This window comes from Boleophthalmus pectinirostris, unplaced genomic scaffold (genome assembly GCF_026225935.1).
Source record: "Boleophthalmus pectinirostris isolate CB_2022bp ecotype Guang Dong unplaced genomic scaffold, ASM2622593v1 HiC_scaffold_3, whole genome shotgun sequence".
Classification (NCBI taxonomy): Eukaryota; Metazoa; Chordata; class Actinopteri; order Gobiiformes; family Gobiidae; genus Boleophthalmus; species Boleophthalmus pectinirostris.
Window position 1 is genome coordinate 41,784,555 of NW_026571299.1, and position 17,331 is coordinate 41,801,885.

The 17,331-nt window shown below is 39.5% G+C and overlaps 1 protein-coding gene across 8 annotated transcripts in view; it reads right to left on the reverse strand.

The window, feature by feature from the left end:
- Positions 1-17,331, reverse strand: part of foxp1b (forkhead box P1b) — a 156,302-nt gene that overhangs the window by 78,472 nt on the left and 60,499 nt on the right. For 6 of the 8 annotated variants that reach the window (XM_055160367.1, XM_055160365.1, XM_055160363.1 and 3 more), the window contains one exon: positions 9,429-9,598. The exons of 1 other annotated variant lie outside the window; for it this stretch is intronic. In XM_055160367.1, the coding sequence (XP_055016342.1) occupies positions 9,429-9,587 (159 nt within the window). In that variant the 5' untranslated portion in view covers positions 9,588-9,598. The remainder of the gene's footprint in view (positions 1-9,428; positions 9,599-17,331) is intronic. One more of the 8 variants, XM_055160368.1, reaches the window with a different exon arrangement.

The window sequence follows — 17,331 nt, forward strand, 5'->3', positions numbered from 1 at the left end:
GGGGAACTCCTGGAAGGCTCTCGATGTCTGGCAACTGCAACAAAAACTGATGACACACAGATAGTTTAGACTAAGACACATGTGTTTCTCAATTCAGAGGCCCTGCTTTTGTATTCAGTGGACATACTCACATTAATTATCAAAAAGCTGATGAAAAAAAAGGAAATAACTACTCTGTCTGGTGAAGTTACATACCAATTAAAAACAAAATTGTGGCCAGGTCCAGCTGCATATCTAATGATGCCTTTAAAAGTTAGTGACATGCACGTGTTATTTAAAGGTTAAAGAAATTTGCATTTGGGGAAAATAAATATACTGTTGAGTGTGCAGATAAGAGCTCAGTAATTAGGAGCTAGCATGGCGCTGCTGGAAAACATTTGAAGAATAAACCTGGACTCGTTTGCTTCTTTCCCTGTTGCCCTACAGATATTTTACATTATTCAATCCAAAATACCATCTTTCTGATTCTAACTTTTCTTTTGCATGTTAATGTTTAATAGGAGCCCCTGGCTATCTTTGGGCACAATTATTAGATATCTGCAGAGAGAAATTGAAAAATTAATAATACTCTCAATTTGGTTTCTCTCTGATCCATTGGATGTGACTCTTTAAGCTCTGGTTTGCTCTGCTGTCACCAACACCATCAAAACACAATCATGTGGCAGGGATGGCCTGCGTGTAATTAACTGATTATTTATGCTTTGGCAGCAGTCCCAGAGAACAACAACGCAGATAAGACTGATGCAAAGTTACATTGGTCAAATCGTTTTCCAAGTAGTTTGTGATATTGATTGAGTAATGTGCAGGGAGAATTAGACATAAATAATAAAATCTGTACTTCACTTTAACAACTTTGAAAGTGCAGTGGTTCTGCTTCATAGCGGCATCTGGTGGGAAAAGGGCAGACTGCAACTTCTCGTTACTCTTCTCTTGTACATTTAGATCTTTCTGTAATTTCCTTACTAGCTGTACTCAAGTGAAAAGGGAAATTTAAATGATTGTAATAGCATGCATGGTGCAATACAGTATAAAAGAGCAGTACAAATGAGTTATGAGATATGTTGGAGTGACTGTCCACAGCAGGACCCCACATGAGAGCTCTCAGTGTGAGGCTGCTTCAGCCTGTGCCTCCTCCCTGCACAACAGTGTCTGTAACATCTGCCCAGCAGCAGCACTGCAGCCCTTTGTCCACTCTCTGTCTCCTAAGGCATGTCATCCAGCTTTAATCAACCAGAAAATGGTCATAAATATTTTTTTCTGCTAGATTTCACATCCACATTTCACACGGGGACATGATATTTCCCCTCCTACCTCCGGGGAGCACCTAATGCAAAAAACACTTACTTTTATTCAAGGCTCATGTTCCTTCAGTCAAATGCACAACATATTCTAAGGAAAAAAACAGAATGGTGGGGGAAGGAGGGGGCCTACATAAAGGACTGTCTTATTTCCTGTGCCATTTGCGAGCTAGATGCTCTCAGCGCCATCCCATTACATCATGTCAGAGATTGTAAACAAGCAAATAACAACAGTACATCAGAGACCACACTGAGAGAGGGGCTGTGCAACATTCTACGGCCTCCCACCAACACAAAACATTTGTTTTTATTGTCTATTTAAATAATATTGTTCTTTTTTATTCTACACAAGAAAAGGTTAGCTTAGGATTTATCCAAACTATTGTCGGTGGACAGGCTAAGTATTTATGGCACATGTCACTCACTGGATGCAGAGGTGCCATCACTGTTATTTATGAAGCCACATCCCATCATGGCATATCATTCTCTAAATGGTACACAGCAATTCACCAGTGAATACTGACCTGGGCCATTTTTCTCTCAAATAGAGGCCATGTCAGCGCTGAACGCACAGGGAGTGGTTATTAATCACTCATATACACTTTGATGGGTAAAGACATGTCAAACAATCAAATTCACTCCAGGAGACGTATACACTGTGTGCCTGTCAATGCATATTTACTTTAATGAAGGCTCATTTGATCACCAGGCACTGGTTATTTATTATATCCATCCTGAACTGGCAAAATGACCATCCAATTTTCTTTTCTATCATAGGTGTGGCAAAGGAGCATGTGGTAAATAACACAAGTGCTGCCACAATACAGTTGTGCACATGCTTTATTTTAACATGGGCTTCCATCTTTTCAAATGTTCAGGTTACCAAAAACCCATTACCAGGGCTGCTGTTGATTTATGAAACATGCTACATAGAGCATAATGCAAAATCATCTTTAGCAAAGAATGTACTATGACTGTGGTGTTTGAGGGAGAGTTACAGTTGAAGCACAATAGTTACATTCAAATGTGTCGAACAATAAACAAAACATTTTTTTTCCCCGATAAGCTTTTTTTGCACAGTACAAAACACTAACAGATGTATTTATTAAACCTTGTGGACTGGTTCCACGAAGCTGTCTCAGAGGAACAAATGTCTATTTACTTAGCTGTAACAAACAGCAGCAGGTGGAAAACAGGCATTTAGCGTCTCTAACCCATCAGCCTTTAAAGGCTCCCTGTTCCCATGTCAACCGGTCTGGCCCCAGCCTCCAAACTGACACCAAGAATGAACACTCATGTCTATTACCCACACTATGCCAAGCCATTATGAATAAGATATAACAGGCTGAGCTGCAACAGGGTTTTCACATTAGATTGGCTGCGCTGGGGATGCCCTCCATGCATCTGTGCATGCAACATTGAGATTTGGTATATAAACAGTATAATAAACACTAATAAAAAAATACTCACATATACAATACACATATACAAACATCTGAAATGATAGCCTACTCTGCAACATGCATTACAGAAACAAATAAGTGTTTTAGGAAGCGACAGGCCTGGTTTCAATTTCAATAGCTCATTTAACCCTTATCTGGCCAAATCCTTAGGGTCCATTCTCTGTTAATTGGATCTACATTGCTCCAGCATTGGGGGTGTTAACAAGCGCAGCCTATGAATATTAATTACCCTGAAGTTTTGCTGCACAGGAAAGACTTACTGATACATATTAATTCAATGAAGTTTTTTAAAGTAGTGCTCTCATTAAAAATGAATGGGCCTAGCGCTTGAGTGTTTCCCCAAGAGGAATTGTGCATCCTTAAGTCTATCCCTAATAAATTGGGTCAAAATGAAGGATAGCTTGTGCTTAAGATGGCATTATTATTATTCACCAAAATGTAAACATCCCAGTGGCATGAGGAAAGGCTTGTTATTCAAACACTGTTGTGACAATGGACATTAAAGCCAGCCCTGTACTTTCCCGGACATAATCTCCAGAGGCTCTGTTAAAATGGTTACTTATTTACAACGCTAAACACACAACTTGTGCTGCTAAACAGTGCAAAATGACTCACAGTTGGCCCTGTGTCTGAGCTCCTGTGTGGGACCTGTTAAAGTTATTTGTTTCATTTAAGAAGAATACAGCATACAAAACAAAGCAACCACACACCAAAAACAAAACTATACGTGCAACATGTATTTATAGTTAGAAGGGTCACTGACTACATTTGGACTGAAGACTTTTGATACTGGACCGGTTTCTGTCAAAGTATTCTGACTTATTAGAGATATTATCATTAAGATACAACTTTGTTTACAATAATACATCTAAATAATTATATAAACTTAAAGTTGATGTGGCTCAGCTGATAAGAACTCACTCCCAACCAAAAGGCAAAAGGGTAACGGTTTCAAATCTTCCTCAATATGAAGTATGTTGTGTTCTGGGTTAGACACTTTTCTTACAACTCACCCAATATACGGTGGACTACACTCTGTGCAAATATATATATTGTCAGTAGATGACAATTATGGGGACAGTAATTGCAGTATATACAGTAAAAGCAATGCTGAAAACAACAGAAAAGCTAAGAATAGTTAGTTGCTGCAGCTAATTCAGAAAGCCAGGGTTGTTTTGAACAGTTTATATAAATACCCTTAATGCACTGCAATTTACTTTGTGGAAAATCAACTACTGACCTAGAAATTTCACAATGACAAATGTTGGATGAAAACCACTCCTCACTTAAAAGAATAATTCTCCAATGCAAATGGAAGACAACATAGATGAATAAGTACTAAATAGCACTACAATAATTTATAGTGTTTAACATTTTGAAAAGCATATTGTCATGTATTTCGTAAGGTCTGGGGCTCATATTTAGTATTGTGCCCTCTTGTGCAGTTGTTGTCCTGCTTTAAATAAAACATACAGAGTGCATTAGTCCTGTGGCTTCGTTCTAAGCTGTTTAATACAGACCCAAAGCAGACCAGTCCCCAGTCTGCCTCCAGCCAGCTGCTGTGGACACCTGCTCCTGAGTTTAGAGTCACCCACAAAAACACACACACAGCCCATCAAAGTCCATCCGGGTGCCGCACAATGAGACCACTTCACTCCTAATGATACCAGCATGTATAGTTCTTGCATCATTTACATTACACATGTCAGGCACTAGGGTGTGTCCAAATATGTACAGTACTAGTACTTTTTTCCATCATGCTTAGGGCCAAGGAGGAGCAAGAATTTTGGAAGTTGAGTTTTGCAATATTAGTAATACTTTTGCACAATTAGGGGCACAATGTAAAACACATAACTACTTGCCTATGTGTATCACAAAGGATATGTACTTAGTCATGACACTCTATGTTGCTTAACATAGGAGAGGTTGGGCTAAATGAGTCATATAATAATGTCGACTGCATTACACTTCATGTTCACATGTTTGTATTGCCTTGTATTGTCTTGAAGTAAAGCAATCTGCTTCTTCTGGAAGTTCATACATACTTCATTGTGATTGGTTAAATCCAGCTGTCTCTCACTTAGAGCCTTACAGAGGCTAACCAATAGGAGAAGTGAGTGGGAAAAAGCATTTGGGCAGACAGCTGCAGTAAATAAAGTGAATAACATATTGTCATAGTGATGAGATCATGATTAGATTTTTATCACCATATCGCCCAGCTCTAGCTTAACTGCTGTCTAAATGCATGTGGTGCTATGGTAACTGTAGGTTAACATACAACAGTGCTGTAGTTTTTGTAGCTGTATTGTCCAGCCCTATATTTTGATGTCATTTTATGTGTGTGTTACTGTGTAATGATTTGATGCACTGGGTGTCTGTATGTTTCCATGTGTTGCCTCTGGTCACCACCCTGTCAAACAGCTGGGGAATCCCCCTCCTGCTGCCCACATCAGCTCAGAGTGTAAACAGGATGTGGAGCCGAGCAACAGTCAACTATTTTAAACTCCAGTGCACAACCTGAGGCCCATCTCCTCCCAGTCGAGTGGAGGAGCAGCAGCTGGAGGTAGACTCAACAAAATGGATGACTTCATAGCCCTGACTGTCCTGGAAGGCGTCCACAAGACAAAGGAGAGGTGCTGGGTGGCTTACCTGCTAAAAGCCCACTAACAAAACAGTGGTGACAGTAGCGCATGAAATGTTGCACCTAGACTAAACAGATTGGAAAGATAAAAAATAAATGAAACTGTAGAGGTAACAAATGTACAGTACACGAGTGCAGTGTTTGTTTTACATTGTACTTGGGGTCATATGTCCAACCAATAGATGAACTTTGGTCTTGGTTCTGGTTGTATAAAGTTCAGTAATTTTACCCACAAAAAAGCTAAAATATGGCAGACAAGATATAAGAGTGGCTTTACAGTGCACTGTGATACTCTTTTGGTACAGGGTTCACCACCTGCTTGTCTCTATGTAAATGGTTTGCCTGGAATATTCCACAGTATGGCATTAAAATTATCTAATGTCATACTGCATCAGTCAGATCTGTGTCAACTGGCCTCACTCATCGTAAGAATACATGTTTTTCAAGGTATTTAAATGAAACACCTGTACGACAAATGCAAGATAAATACTTTAAACGGTATACTGTGGAACATTCTAAGTAAACTAATAACATCTCCATGGAGCTGGTACCAGATCCTTAAAAAGAAAAGCTTAAAATAAACCACCATGAATTAAACAACTATCCATATTCCTAGCATAAGAATGGCACCATGTACAGTAGAGTTATGGTTATATGTAAACATGTTAAACATACCAAAACAATATAGATTTCAACAAGACAAAAAGACTACAAACAGGGCTTTAAGATTCTATACTGCCTGTGTTCTCTCTGCTTTAATAATTATTTTCTTTCTTTTTGACGTAGCAGCACATCACTGTTCAATTTTCACCTCCATCTGTGTGATTATTAATCAGATCACACATCAATTGCCAGAAACAGCGCAGAAATCCAGCCTGTAATAAAACTGTCATGTGCTGTGGTATAAAGACAGATGTTGCCAGTTGTGTGATAACATAATTAAACTGTTCTGTGAGGGATTCCATAAAATTATTCAAATTGGACGAGCACTATCATTTTACCAATAAAGCAATTTAGGGCAATATGCAGTGTCATAACACTGATGTTATCCTCTCCGCCAGATTTCCAATAAGTTGCTGGGTGTGTGTGGCCTCTTGTGACAATATGAACAGCCAGGAGGATACCTGAGAGCTGCTGGTGATAAAGCCCTATGGAAGACAGAGTGCCTCTACAATGTAAAGAATATGAGCGTACACAGACAATCATCATTCCTTCTATTTCAATAATTATGAGCACAGCAAATAAACCAGAAGGCTGTGACACAATATTGGAGCTCTAGAAATCACATATTTAACTCAAAATATTTGTGGTAGCAAAACGCAATTTACAAAGCAACAAAAATGAGTGATTATCAAAGACAAAGTACATAATACTCAACAATATAATAATACAATAAAAAACATCACATTGGATGAAGGCTGCAAATAGCCTGTTCTTTCATCTTGTTAACGGTTAACAATTTTGAGGCAATTACTAGCATTCCCTTATAAAATACGATAAAAAATGACCAAAAACCAAAAATTAGGTAAGACAATGGTTAGACAGAACCAGTTTTAGATTTACCACTGGTTTGATAAACCAGTGGTAAATCTAAAACTCATAAATGAATGATTAAATAAACTTGACCTTAGTTGGACATGTGCTGTTCTATCCTTTTCATCATTTAGCGTCCCTTACTCCACTTGGACAATCGTTGTATAAAAAAAGGTCTTTTTCTCCTCCTATGTGTCTTACTAATAGAGATGCTTAAATTGAGCTTATGGTCCACTTCCCTCAAATCTAACTGGCCCACAAGATGAATTCCCCTGTCAGAATCAAGATGATCAAACACATTACAATTATTTCATCCCCCATCTTTATTAATGAGCACTGTCTTTCATACTTATGTTCCATAATAAGAATAAATGATATGTCAGTGCCAGGTTTGTTGTTCGCACTCACTCAGGGCTCTCCCTTGAGGATTTATCAATTGATTTTTGCATCACCTGAAAGAACAGCTCAGATCTATTGAGTAGAACAAAGAATGCTACAAAAAACACCAACGTGCCAGTTAGGCTTGTGTTAGCGTATGCTGCAAATAAAACGAGGAATGCCACAAAAGTAAAAAGTTATTGAGTAATTGAGTGAAGATTGTAATACCCTGGGGACAATTAACATGATTCATGGTGCATGAGTGAAAATCCTGGTTTAGTCTAATGGGAGAATAAAAGACTACTGAGGTAAGCAGCCAATCAGGGGCCAGTGTCAGAGAGTGAGACGCACCGTTTGCCATTCATCAAAAGCAACAATTTATATGGCCCAGTCAATGCCAAGTCCACAACAAAGAAACTGAACAAAATATACGACAAGGAAAGCAATGCTTCCAAATGAAAATTACATTCACCCACTTGGCTAGAACCAATGCCACCAACTTTGGGCCGAAGGAAGAACTAATTCCAGACAGTGACAAAAAGTAATTTTTCATTCTTACCCTCCACTGCAAAAATCTAAAGATCACTAGGTGCAAACCACAACATCCTTTGTAAAAATGAAGTAATATTCACTGTTATTTAAAACAGGTAAATGTAATATTTAGAATATAACATTATTGGAAGGTTGTAGTTCACAATGCCAATATTGGCCTTTGGTGGAGAAGTTGTGGCCATACCTTCTTGTGGTATGCTATTACCCCACGTGTGACAATGTTTCTTTCTGCTTGACTTAAATCAGGGGCAGTGTCTGGATGGCTGTCTCCATTTTAGCAAAAAGGCTTCATTGCAGTCACCCTTCTTAATGTCAAGTGTACATCCATGACACCCCCTCCCCATGTCCCCCTGACTCACATTCATCACAGTTGTAACGCTGTTGTCTTTGCAGAGCTGATCTCAATGTGCCCCTGGCCAAGAATGAAGGAAAAGTCAACAGGAATTAAGTTTCAGTGCAACTGTTTACTCAACTGTGGCCTGCAGTTATTGAAATTTTATCCATGGTTTTGTGTGACTACTGCTGTAATGAATTCAGTATGGCTCTGATTTTCTCACTGACGACATGCTTCTCTTGAGCTGGAAAAAGATGGTTCGGAGGTGGGGTTTTTGGCCGGGGCTGTGGGATGAGGAGAGGATTTTGGAGAGGCCTAAAGGCTGTACTATGGAGCTGGGTGTTACTGCCGAGGACTAACTGATGGAGATTTAGTCTGTACAAAGCCCACGTCATAAAATAAACTGACCAATGTAAGAAGCTAAACAAAGGCTGCTATCAACATATTTATCTAGATGTTAAAATGTATACATTGAATATGAATTCAGAATGCCAAAGGGTCTGCATCCTTTGTTTAAGGCAGTGGCAGTGGCTGAGCCAGGCTCAGGCTGATGGATGTGCTGTGACAACAGACAGCAGCAAAGAGCCCGAGCATCATCAGACAACAGCTCATGACAACAGCCCAGACGTCCTGTCGGATTGGCCCAGATAGCACCAGACACACTGATCTTTTCAATGTTGTTTCCTTAAACACACTGTTGTGTGCCACACATAATGCTGACACTAACAAGAAAAGCTTGTCTGTTTGCTTCAAGTCGAAGATGCTTTAAGTGTTTAGGCGTCTTCAGCAATAATGTCCCTGTGCATCTCCACAACACATCAGCTAATACGGCAGAGCATGGCATTAGCAGGAGTGTGAGGAGTGTTTACAACAGATCCAAGATAATGCTATCGTCCTATTGGTCGTTCTACTTTCTCCTGTGTCCACAACTTCCTGTGGCACCTACACTTTTAACACGCGTCCGAACAGAATTATGAATATTTTACAGGAATGCAGATGCAGCATGCTGCAATAAACACATCCACAACTAAAGACAATCAGAGGGAGAGAGCACTTCCCAGTGTTTAAATATTAAAATAGTGCCCCAATATACATAAATAATAATAATGATAATGTGTTTATGCACCCAGTGTACCGGACTAGTAATGAAATATTAAGTGGCACTTTCAAAGTGCTGGGCGTGCGGTTGACGTGCTTTAATGAACTGCAGACAGGTGTGAAGGGCCTACCTGGTGGTGCTGGAGATGCAAGAGGTCGGCTGTAGTCACCTCTACTGATGGCGGGCAGCTGTCAGGCCGTCCCTCTCTGGATCCGCCTTCTACACCCAACGCTCCATTTTGATTGGCCTGTCCATTGCTCGTCGCCTCCGTCCTAGATTCTTGCATCATGACTTAAAAGCCTGGGAGAAGACGCAGAGAGAGAAAAACAGAGACAAGAAGAAGAAGACGGGTGAAACAGCTGTTAAAACACACAACTATGAGGTCGCATTTCAACTCTGGACCAAACTGTAAACATCTGTCAAATGCTTCCCACACAATTTCACTTTTATTGCAGGTTTGGGCTCTGGTTTGTATTTGTTTGCTTGTGTGCAATGAGGCAAATATACATGCATACGATACAGCAGGCCTCCTCTCCGCAGGCTAATCAACTGCTCTCTTTGTTTCCCTTTTTTACAGTGCGGTTCTCTGACAAATAGAGTTTATATTTGTTTGTTTTGTTCATTACAGGAGGAACATGTGGAAAGGGAGGGGGGTATGGCACGCACTAGGAGAGGAACCCAACCTGGACCGAGTGAGTGCAGAGAAGCCCAAGAAAACAGTGGACCTCCAAAACAAAACACTTTCTATGGAAATGGATATATTTACTCGCACAGGCTCCCAGAAGAATCCCAGCAGAATGGCTTTTAATGGGAAACAGGGAGACTGTGTGAGGCCTGCCAAAGGATCTCCATGAGAAACATTCAGGCGAAAAACAGGCAAGTCCTTCTGGGATGCTCAATTAACACCAAAACACAGGTCTTGATATAAACGGTCTTTGAGTTATAAAAAAAGTTGTCTTTCATAACTACATCCTTCTCTTAAACATAATATACAAGCACCAGCAGTTAACATTTGCTGCATACTATTTTTGCTTTGTGTAACCAGGATTATTGCCTTCTTAAAATCTTACTTTTTCATAAAATATATAGTATAGTATAGTATAACTTCATATTATTTTTATTCAATGTGCTGTTGACCACTCATATCTTAATAGCTGTAAGGTAATGTAATGTTAATAATTGTTAATAGTGTGAAGTGAGTTCGAACTGTAATCACAATTTCAATGCATGCAATTACCAAATCACAAAGACTGCACAATTTCCTCCACAAATAACAAAATATCCTTCATAAAACTGCAAATGTTAAAGCTCAGATCTGTACAAACATGCTGTCGGCTTTGCATAAGTTTAAATCGCAAATCTAACCACAGTTACAATGCTTGTCAGAAATATTGCAGCTACATTCAGGTGTAGCATTCCATCTACATTTTGACCACCAGATACTGTAAAAAAAAAAAAAAAAAAAAAAAAAAAAAGCCTTAAATATTATATTAATAAAGGATAGTATACTTCTGTGATGCCATGGCAAAATATTTATGTACCATTGTGAGATAACACCTCTTTGTGGAAGGACAGTATACTGAGCTCCAACAATGCTGTAGAACTATTCCCTCAAAAAAAAAAAAAAAAAAAAGAAAATACATATTTGGAGAAGTATTGTCATGTATGTTTGATGTTTAAAGTTTAATGGCAAAGGTAATCACCATAAAAACTGGATTCAATAAAATACCTAAAATGCATAGGACAGGCATTGCCTCCCACTCTTCTCTCAAAGGATGGGATCTGGTGACACAGTTCACATTATCTGTGCCTCTACCTCTCAAATCAAACTGGTGATTTACATCTATTGTGCGTGGGATGCCAGCCTCTTCGGTGCATGGCGTCTAGCCTCCCAATTCCAGGGTGGTTAATGAAGCTGACCAAGTCGGGCAGAAGCAAATTAACTTGGCTGATTAATTATTTATATGAAGCAGAATAAATGCCTTTAAAACACAGAGCCTCATCATGAAAGAAGGTGAAAATGGAACTAAATGCAGATTTATGGGCTAGGCTTTTAGCCTTGTAATGGGAGGGCCATGCCAGTTAATAGTGCTCAAATACATAGGCAGTGTCTCCAGAGACCCAGGTCTAAACAAGATGCAGACACCACAGGGACACACACTCATACTGACAGATAGGAAATTGAGGTTGACAACTTGTCACAGGATATTTACAGAGACTAGGTGAGATAATATTCAAGAAACGGCTTTATTAAAAGTACCATATCAGAAGCAAAGAATTCAGCACCAAATGTTACAGTTTGGGACAGGAATGCATATTCTGCACAGTGAAATTTATGTTATAAAACATTACAAAACACTAGCTAAAAGTTAGATAATGACAACTTACAGAATATAATATTTGTAATTTAAAATATCTGGTGTTTGTAAACAAACAAACAAATAAATACATACATACATAAATAAATACATAAATAAATACAACACACCACAATTCCTTGCAGAAAATCAAAGATCCTCACTGCACTTACCATCATTGCCCACCTGCCAAGTGTTATTTAAAAAATAAAATGAAAAACACAATTAAATGCACTGTGTATTTGTCATAATAGAATGTCATATCATTATTTCTCTGGCCAGGTAAGTGGAGAGTCACATTTTTGTTTATTCTTCCTACATCCTCAGCCTAATACTGTGTCAGGCTGAAGGCAGTGCTTCCATAAGAGAACTCAGGACCACATGGTCTGTATCTCCTCTGGTGCAGAGTGAGTCATGTGAGAGTTCAGTGGTGTGTCAGAACGCCCCCACACTCAGGCCTGTCTGAGCAGAATGGGCCGGTCCTGTAGCAGCTCCCTGGGCCCCTCCCTCCAGACACATGTTGACCCAGCTCACCCCTGCAGTCTGGCACTACCTCCCTCCATAATGGGATTTTATAAACAAGAACCAAGTAAGCAAAGCTGTGGGATGTGGCCAGCCAAAGCTCCATCTAGAGGCCTAGTTTCATGCTGAATCCCAATTAGAACCACACTAAATTAAATGCCATTAGAAATACACCGTGCACTGATGTTATCCACCTCGCTTATTCTTCAAATAAAACGCATTTTTCCACAGCCTTATTTCCAATGTGGCATAAAAGCACTGAAAGTAATGGCTATTATACATGCACTGCCATCCCATGCAAAATTTTCATAATTATATCGGAAGGGCGTAAATTTCCTGAATGCATAGCATCTCCAAAAGTAATCAAGAGAATGAGCTGCAGGGCTATATTAATGTATGCAAAACTAGTGACCCACAATAAAGGAGCAAAAAGGGTACAATATATGCAAAGTAATGCATGCACGCTTAGGACCGGCACTGATGAGGGGATGGCTAAAATTAACACCCAATTAATTTTGAAATTGACAAACAAATGAAAGCCATAAATCTACTTTCTCATTAATTTCGCCACAGAATAATTCAAAGCAGCAATATCATGAGAGAAAAAAATTGGAGGAATAACGAAAATGGAAAATGGGCATTATCCATCATAAATATCAAGTAGATAGGAAAGAGCCTTATTAGAGGGCGCCGCTGATAACAATGTTAATCTGGGAGGCACTGAGGCAGGGACGACTCATCAGCTGAGAGCAGAGCCACAGTAACAGCCCAGTGTGTGTTTATACAACTGTTTATTTACATGCACCTTCACAAACACACTTCACTAAGTGTATTAGACAAAATTAGTAGAAGTAAAAAAGAGAGGCAATAAATGTATAAAACTAAAATATTAATGCATGTTGTTTCATTCTATTTTAAAATAGAGCATAGTAAATGTCAATACAAAATATTCTCAAGGTGAAGCAGTTGAAACATATCAACAGTTATCTGAAAAATACAAGCTGTTGTGTAGCATTTATTTACTTCCGTCATTATTGTGTTTGCAGCACTACAAAATAAACCAAACAGAAGGTAGCCAAGAGTCTAGTCTATTATAAATGAGGTATATCAGTTTTTCAGAGTTGAGAAATCCTTAAAGAAATTTAATTACAGCACATCAAAGCATGCGTCAGAACAAGCAAGCAAAGACAGTGCTGTTGTTGATCATCAGGTGCTGGCCTGTTCTTTGGGAGCAGGGAGTTGCTTGCAAAACAAGTGTTTGGAGCAAACAGTGGATCATAAAAAAGGTCAGAGTTCCTATTTGTTTACAGTGTGTTGTGTTTTCCCTGTCTGGAATATAAGAGTACAGTACAAACAAGAGTCACGTGGCTCCCACCTGAACAGGCAGGTGAAGGTTAAGCAGAGCCTGCGGCACAGCTCATCAACCTGCCTCTCACTAGAAACCCCTGCCTGTCCCTGTCATGGCGGCTGGACTCCACCCGCTCACAGCTCTGCAGAGGACTGGAGCTGGGCTGGCCTGCGCAGCTGTGCCCTGACCTCTCCACTTGTTGTGTTTTTCTTTAATGCTCATGACAGTAGAACCTCGGCGGCCACCTGCTTCCATTTGCCAAGTTCTCACACAGCCCTGTTTACACAAGCACAACAAAAGCACAACATTTCTTGGGTGTGAGATAAAGACACACAAAGGAGGAGACAATAGGCAGAGGTTGACTTCAGAGTGCTTTGGGTTTGGCTTGCTTTGCCAGACTAGACAACACATCAGTGTGCACCAAAGGTACAACACTATTTTTCTCAAGGTTTTGAAGGCTGCTATGTTTTGCTGTATTTTGGCTGCTGCTTCTAGGGAAAAGTCCAAAGACAAACACAAGCTGTATGGTAAATAATCCATTATCGTAGCTCTCATCACTGATAAAGCACTCTGGGAACCTGCCTCTTGGAACATTAGCCTAACAACAGACACAAAATGGACTACATCCCAATAACTTTTCCAAACAGTGGTCCCACACCCTCCTCTGTCTTCAGAATCAAATCAGCCCAGCTGTTAACATAGATGTCAGACACTGGAAACTGTGCACTGTGGGACAAGTTGATGGAAGGAAACTTGGCATCAACTGACATCAATTCAAAAAATATAATTTTAATGACAGTTACAAATAAAGTCTTGTTTTTAATATAACTATAACTATTAGTATTACTCATTTTTGGAGAGGAAAAACTGTCTTTTTAATGTAATGTGTACAGCATGTGCATGTTTTAGAATATGTACAATTTGATCTTGACTGAGAAAGAAGCTCAATTTGCAATTGTGACATTCTTGGTGAAAACTTAATTGTAACATTGTACACACTGAACATATGCCCATACGGATTCAACAAAATCTTTCTCCGAATACTTTGTGCTAGAAGAAAACCAGATTCTGGCATGCCATGTAAACCTATGTGCCAACATGCAACATGCCAACCACTAATATTAAAATGAATTCCTGTTAAACTCTCTCTCTCATATAGTAACACCATGCAAACCACTACTTCTCCCAGACTTGTCGAGACTCTAAGCACATAATTCATAAAGGCAAACAAAAGCATCTATTTGTTTAATGAGTGACTGTTGCTATAGGAACTGTAAACAGAAGCAGCCATTTCATATTAACCAGGTGGAATGATGAGCCCATTTCCTAGGTGACACCAGGGGCAGGCGCAGTGTAAACAAGTCCAGGGAATGGGCCAGACTTTAGGGACTCAAGCTTGATGCAAATGCACTAGAATAAACAGGCCAGCATAAACAAAAAGCCATTCTTCTGACATTTGACATTAAGTCGGTGGATTGCAGCTGCTAGCAACGCCTTGTGAATGTGGACAAGGGAACATGCTCCAATGGAAATGCATTTCAGTCTGAGAGTTTCTTCTGAGCCTAACAAACAGCGGGACCTCACAAGGGCCACAGCGTGGAACTTGTAAAAACATGTTAAACATTTACCCAGTTCAATTATTCAGTAACTGGCTTTGTGGAAACAACAACAGGCTCCCTAGCGCTGATGTTCACAACAGAAAGGGAAACAATGCAATCAGTCCGTGGAAGAGAACAACCAAGAGGTGATATTATAGATCATCCATCAGAGCACCGCCTCAATAACTTTCTTAAAGGGCCTGTATTGCGCTGTTTTCTGATTTATGTTATAGTGTTGATTCTCAACATTCACAACACACAAACCTGCATATTTAGGCTGAGCCCTTCTCTCAAACAAAAAACACTCTGATCCACCTTGTGATGTACAGGAAGTGCTCCACTGTGTTTTTAAACTCCATACACCTTCTTTAGAACCATTTGGATAATTTCAACCCTGGAGCTGCCAAGCTCTATTGGAGGTAAAATGTAGCTGTTAACTTGAAAACTACCATTTCATGACATCACAAGGTGAAACAGAGCATTTTGCACTTTGCAGATGTAGACAGACAAATAATAAAGGAATACTCAAACGTTTGAGAACGAAACAAAACACAACTCCAGGTTTGTTTTTTAAGAGGAAACAACATTCTAACATGATTAAAAGCTCACGAGTCAATTTTGTGTAATATAGGACCTTTAATACATTTTGAAAGTTCAGGATATTCTAATATTGTGTACTGAGAATTGGTTACTACAAAATGTAAGAGCAGACAATAGTTTAGCAGATCAGTGCATTAATGAAGTAATTCCTTTCCCGAGAGGGCGCTGTTGCAGAGCTCTCTGTCAAGTTGCTTATTTTCTGCTTCTTATTGGCTTCACTTTCCTTGTGCTGAAACAAACGTGAGGCTTGCAGTAGTAACGATCGAGCAACTCCACTAAAGCTGAGGGAGCTAAGATGCCTTGGACCTTTTTTTACTGTAATTTAAAATGTTGATTCTTTGTTGTGCAATATTGTTGTTTATCTAATCATCACATGCAATACTTTCAGTATATATTATGTGTAAGTATTATTGGTATGACTGACTATTGATTTTAATTTATGGGCCATCTGGAATGATATGTAGGCGACTTTTTGACTGTATAATTTTCATCTTATTGTTTCTACTTAAACAAGATTTCCAATGCATATGGACTTTTGTGTGTGCACAAATAATGCAAATATATGTCTTGTATTCTGAGAGATACTTTTCATTTTGGACTATCTGATGGTTTATGGGCGTTTTCTCTAAAGACTAAGACAAGCGGGGACAAAAGATGGGATTAAAACAAGCGTGCATCCAAGCTGACATGTGGTGAAATCAACAGCTTGTGTATGACATAAACAGGAGGAGTTTAAACTTGAATTCATAACAACTTTTTTTTTTTTTTTTATTTAACCAGGCCCAAACTGGCAGCTGGCCATTTACAACACAACCATTAATAGTCTTTTCTTTCTTTTTTTGCAGTTTACATAGAATGAAGGAAAAGTTTTAATTATGCAGCATAATAATAAACATTTTAAAGCAAATTTTGGAACATGTCTTGTCTTGCACAAGTTTATATCATAGCAAAATGTCTGCTTACCCCATGTAGGCTAGCGGTAAATTTAGGAAAAGGTGTCAAACACATATTTATGATGACACTTCGGAATGACTATGATGGGATTCTCAAGCATGAAATTAACATTGTGTGAGTGTATTCCAACAGCACGAGCAGAGCAAAACCTCAACATGGGAGCAGAGGTGAGGTGATTATATTATCCGCTACAAGCCCAGATGAATTAAAATCAGGAACAGTTGTAGACGGCAAAGTCAATCCGTTATTGCAGAAAACACACAAAGCTGCTTGTCTCCTTTGCATGGAGCGACGTGCGGAACACCTCAGAGTTACGGCCCGCTGTGCACAGACAATGACGGAATGTGCCAAAGTAAGGCAGGCCACGGTATTTTTAGTACAAGTCGGGCCGATTGAGACTGAGTAAATAGAGAAGTCTAATGAGTTGAAATGTGCTTGTACATGAATGGAATAGTAATTCTGGGATGTGGGGGCTCGTCACACATTTTCTCAGAGCTTGTCCTTCATTTGACTTTGATAATCCGGCTCACATGTGGCTTACGCCCATTAACAGTGCAGAGCCAGGACACAGACAGGGGGACGGGGGCCTCTCCTCCTGACCACAGCCCACCAGCAAATGGCTCTGAGTTTCCCTCAAGCTCATCTTACCAATTA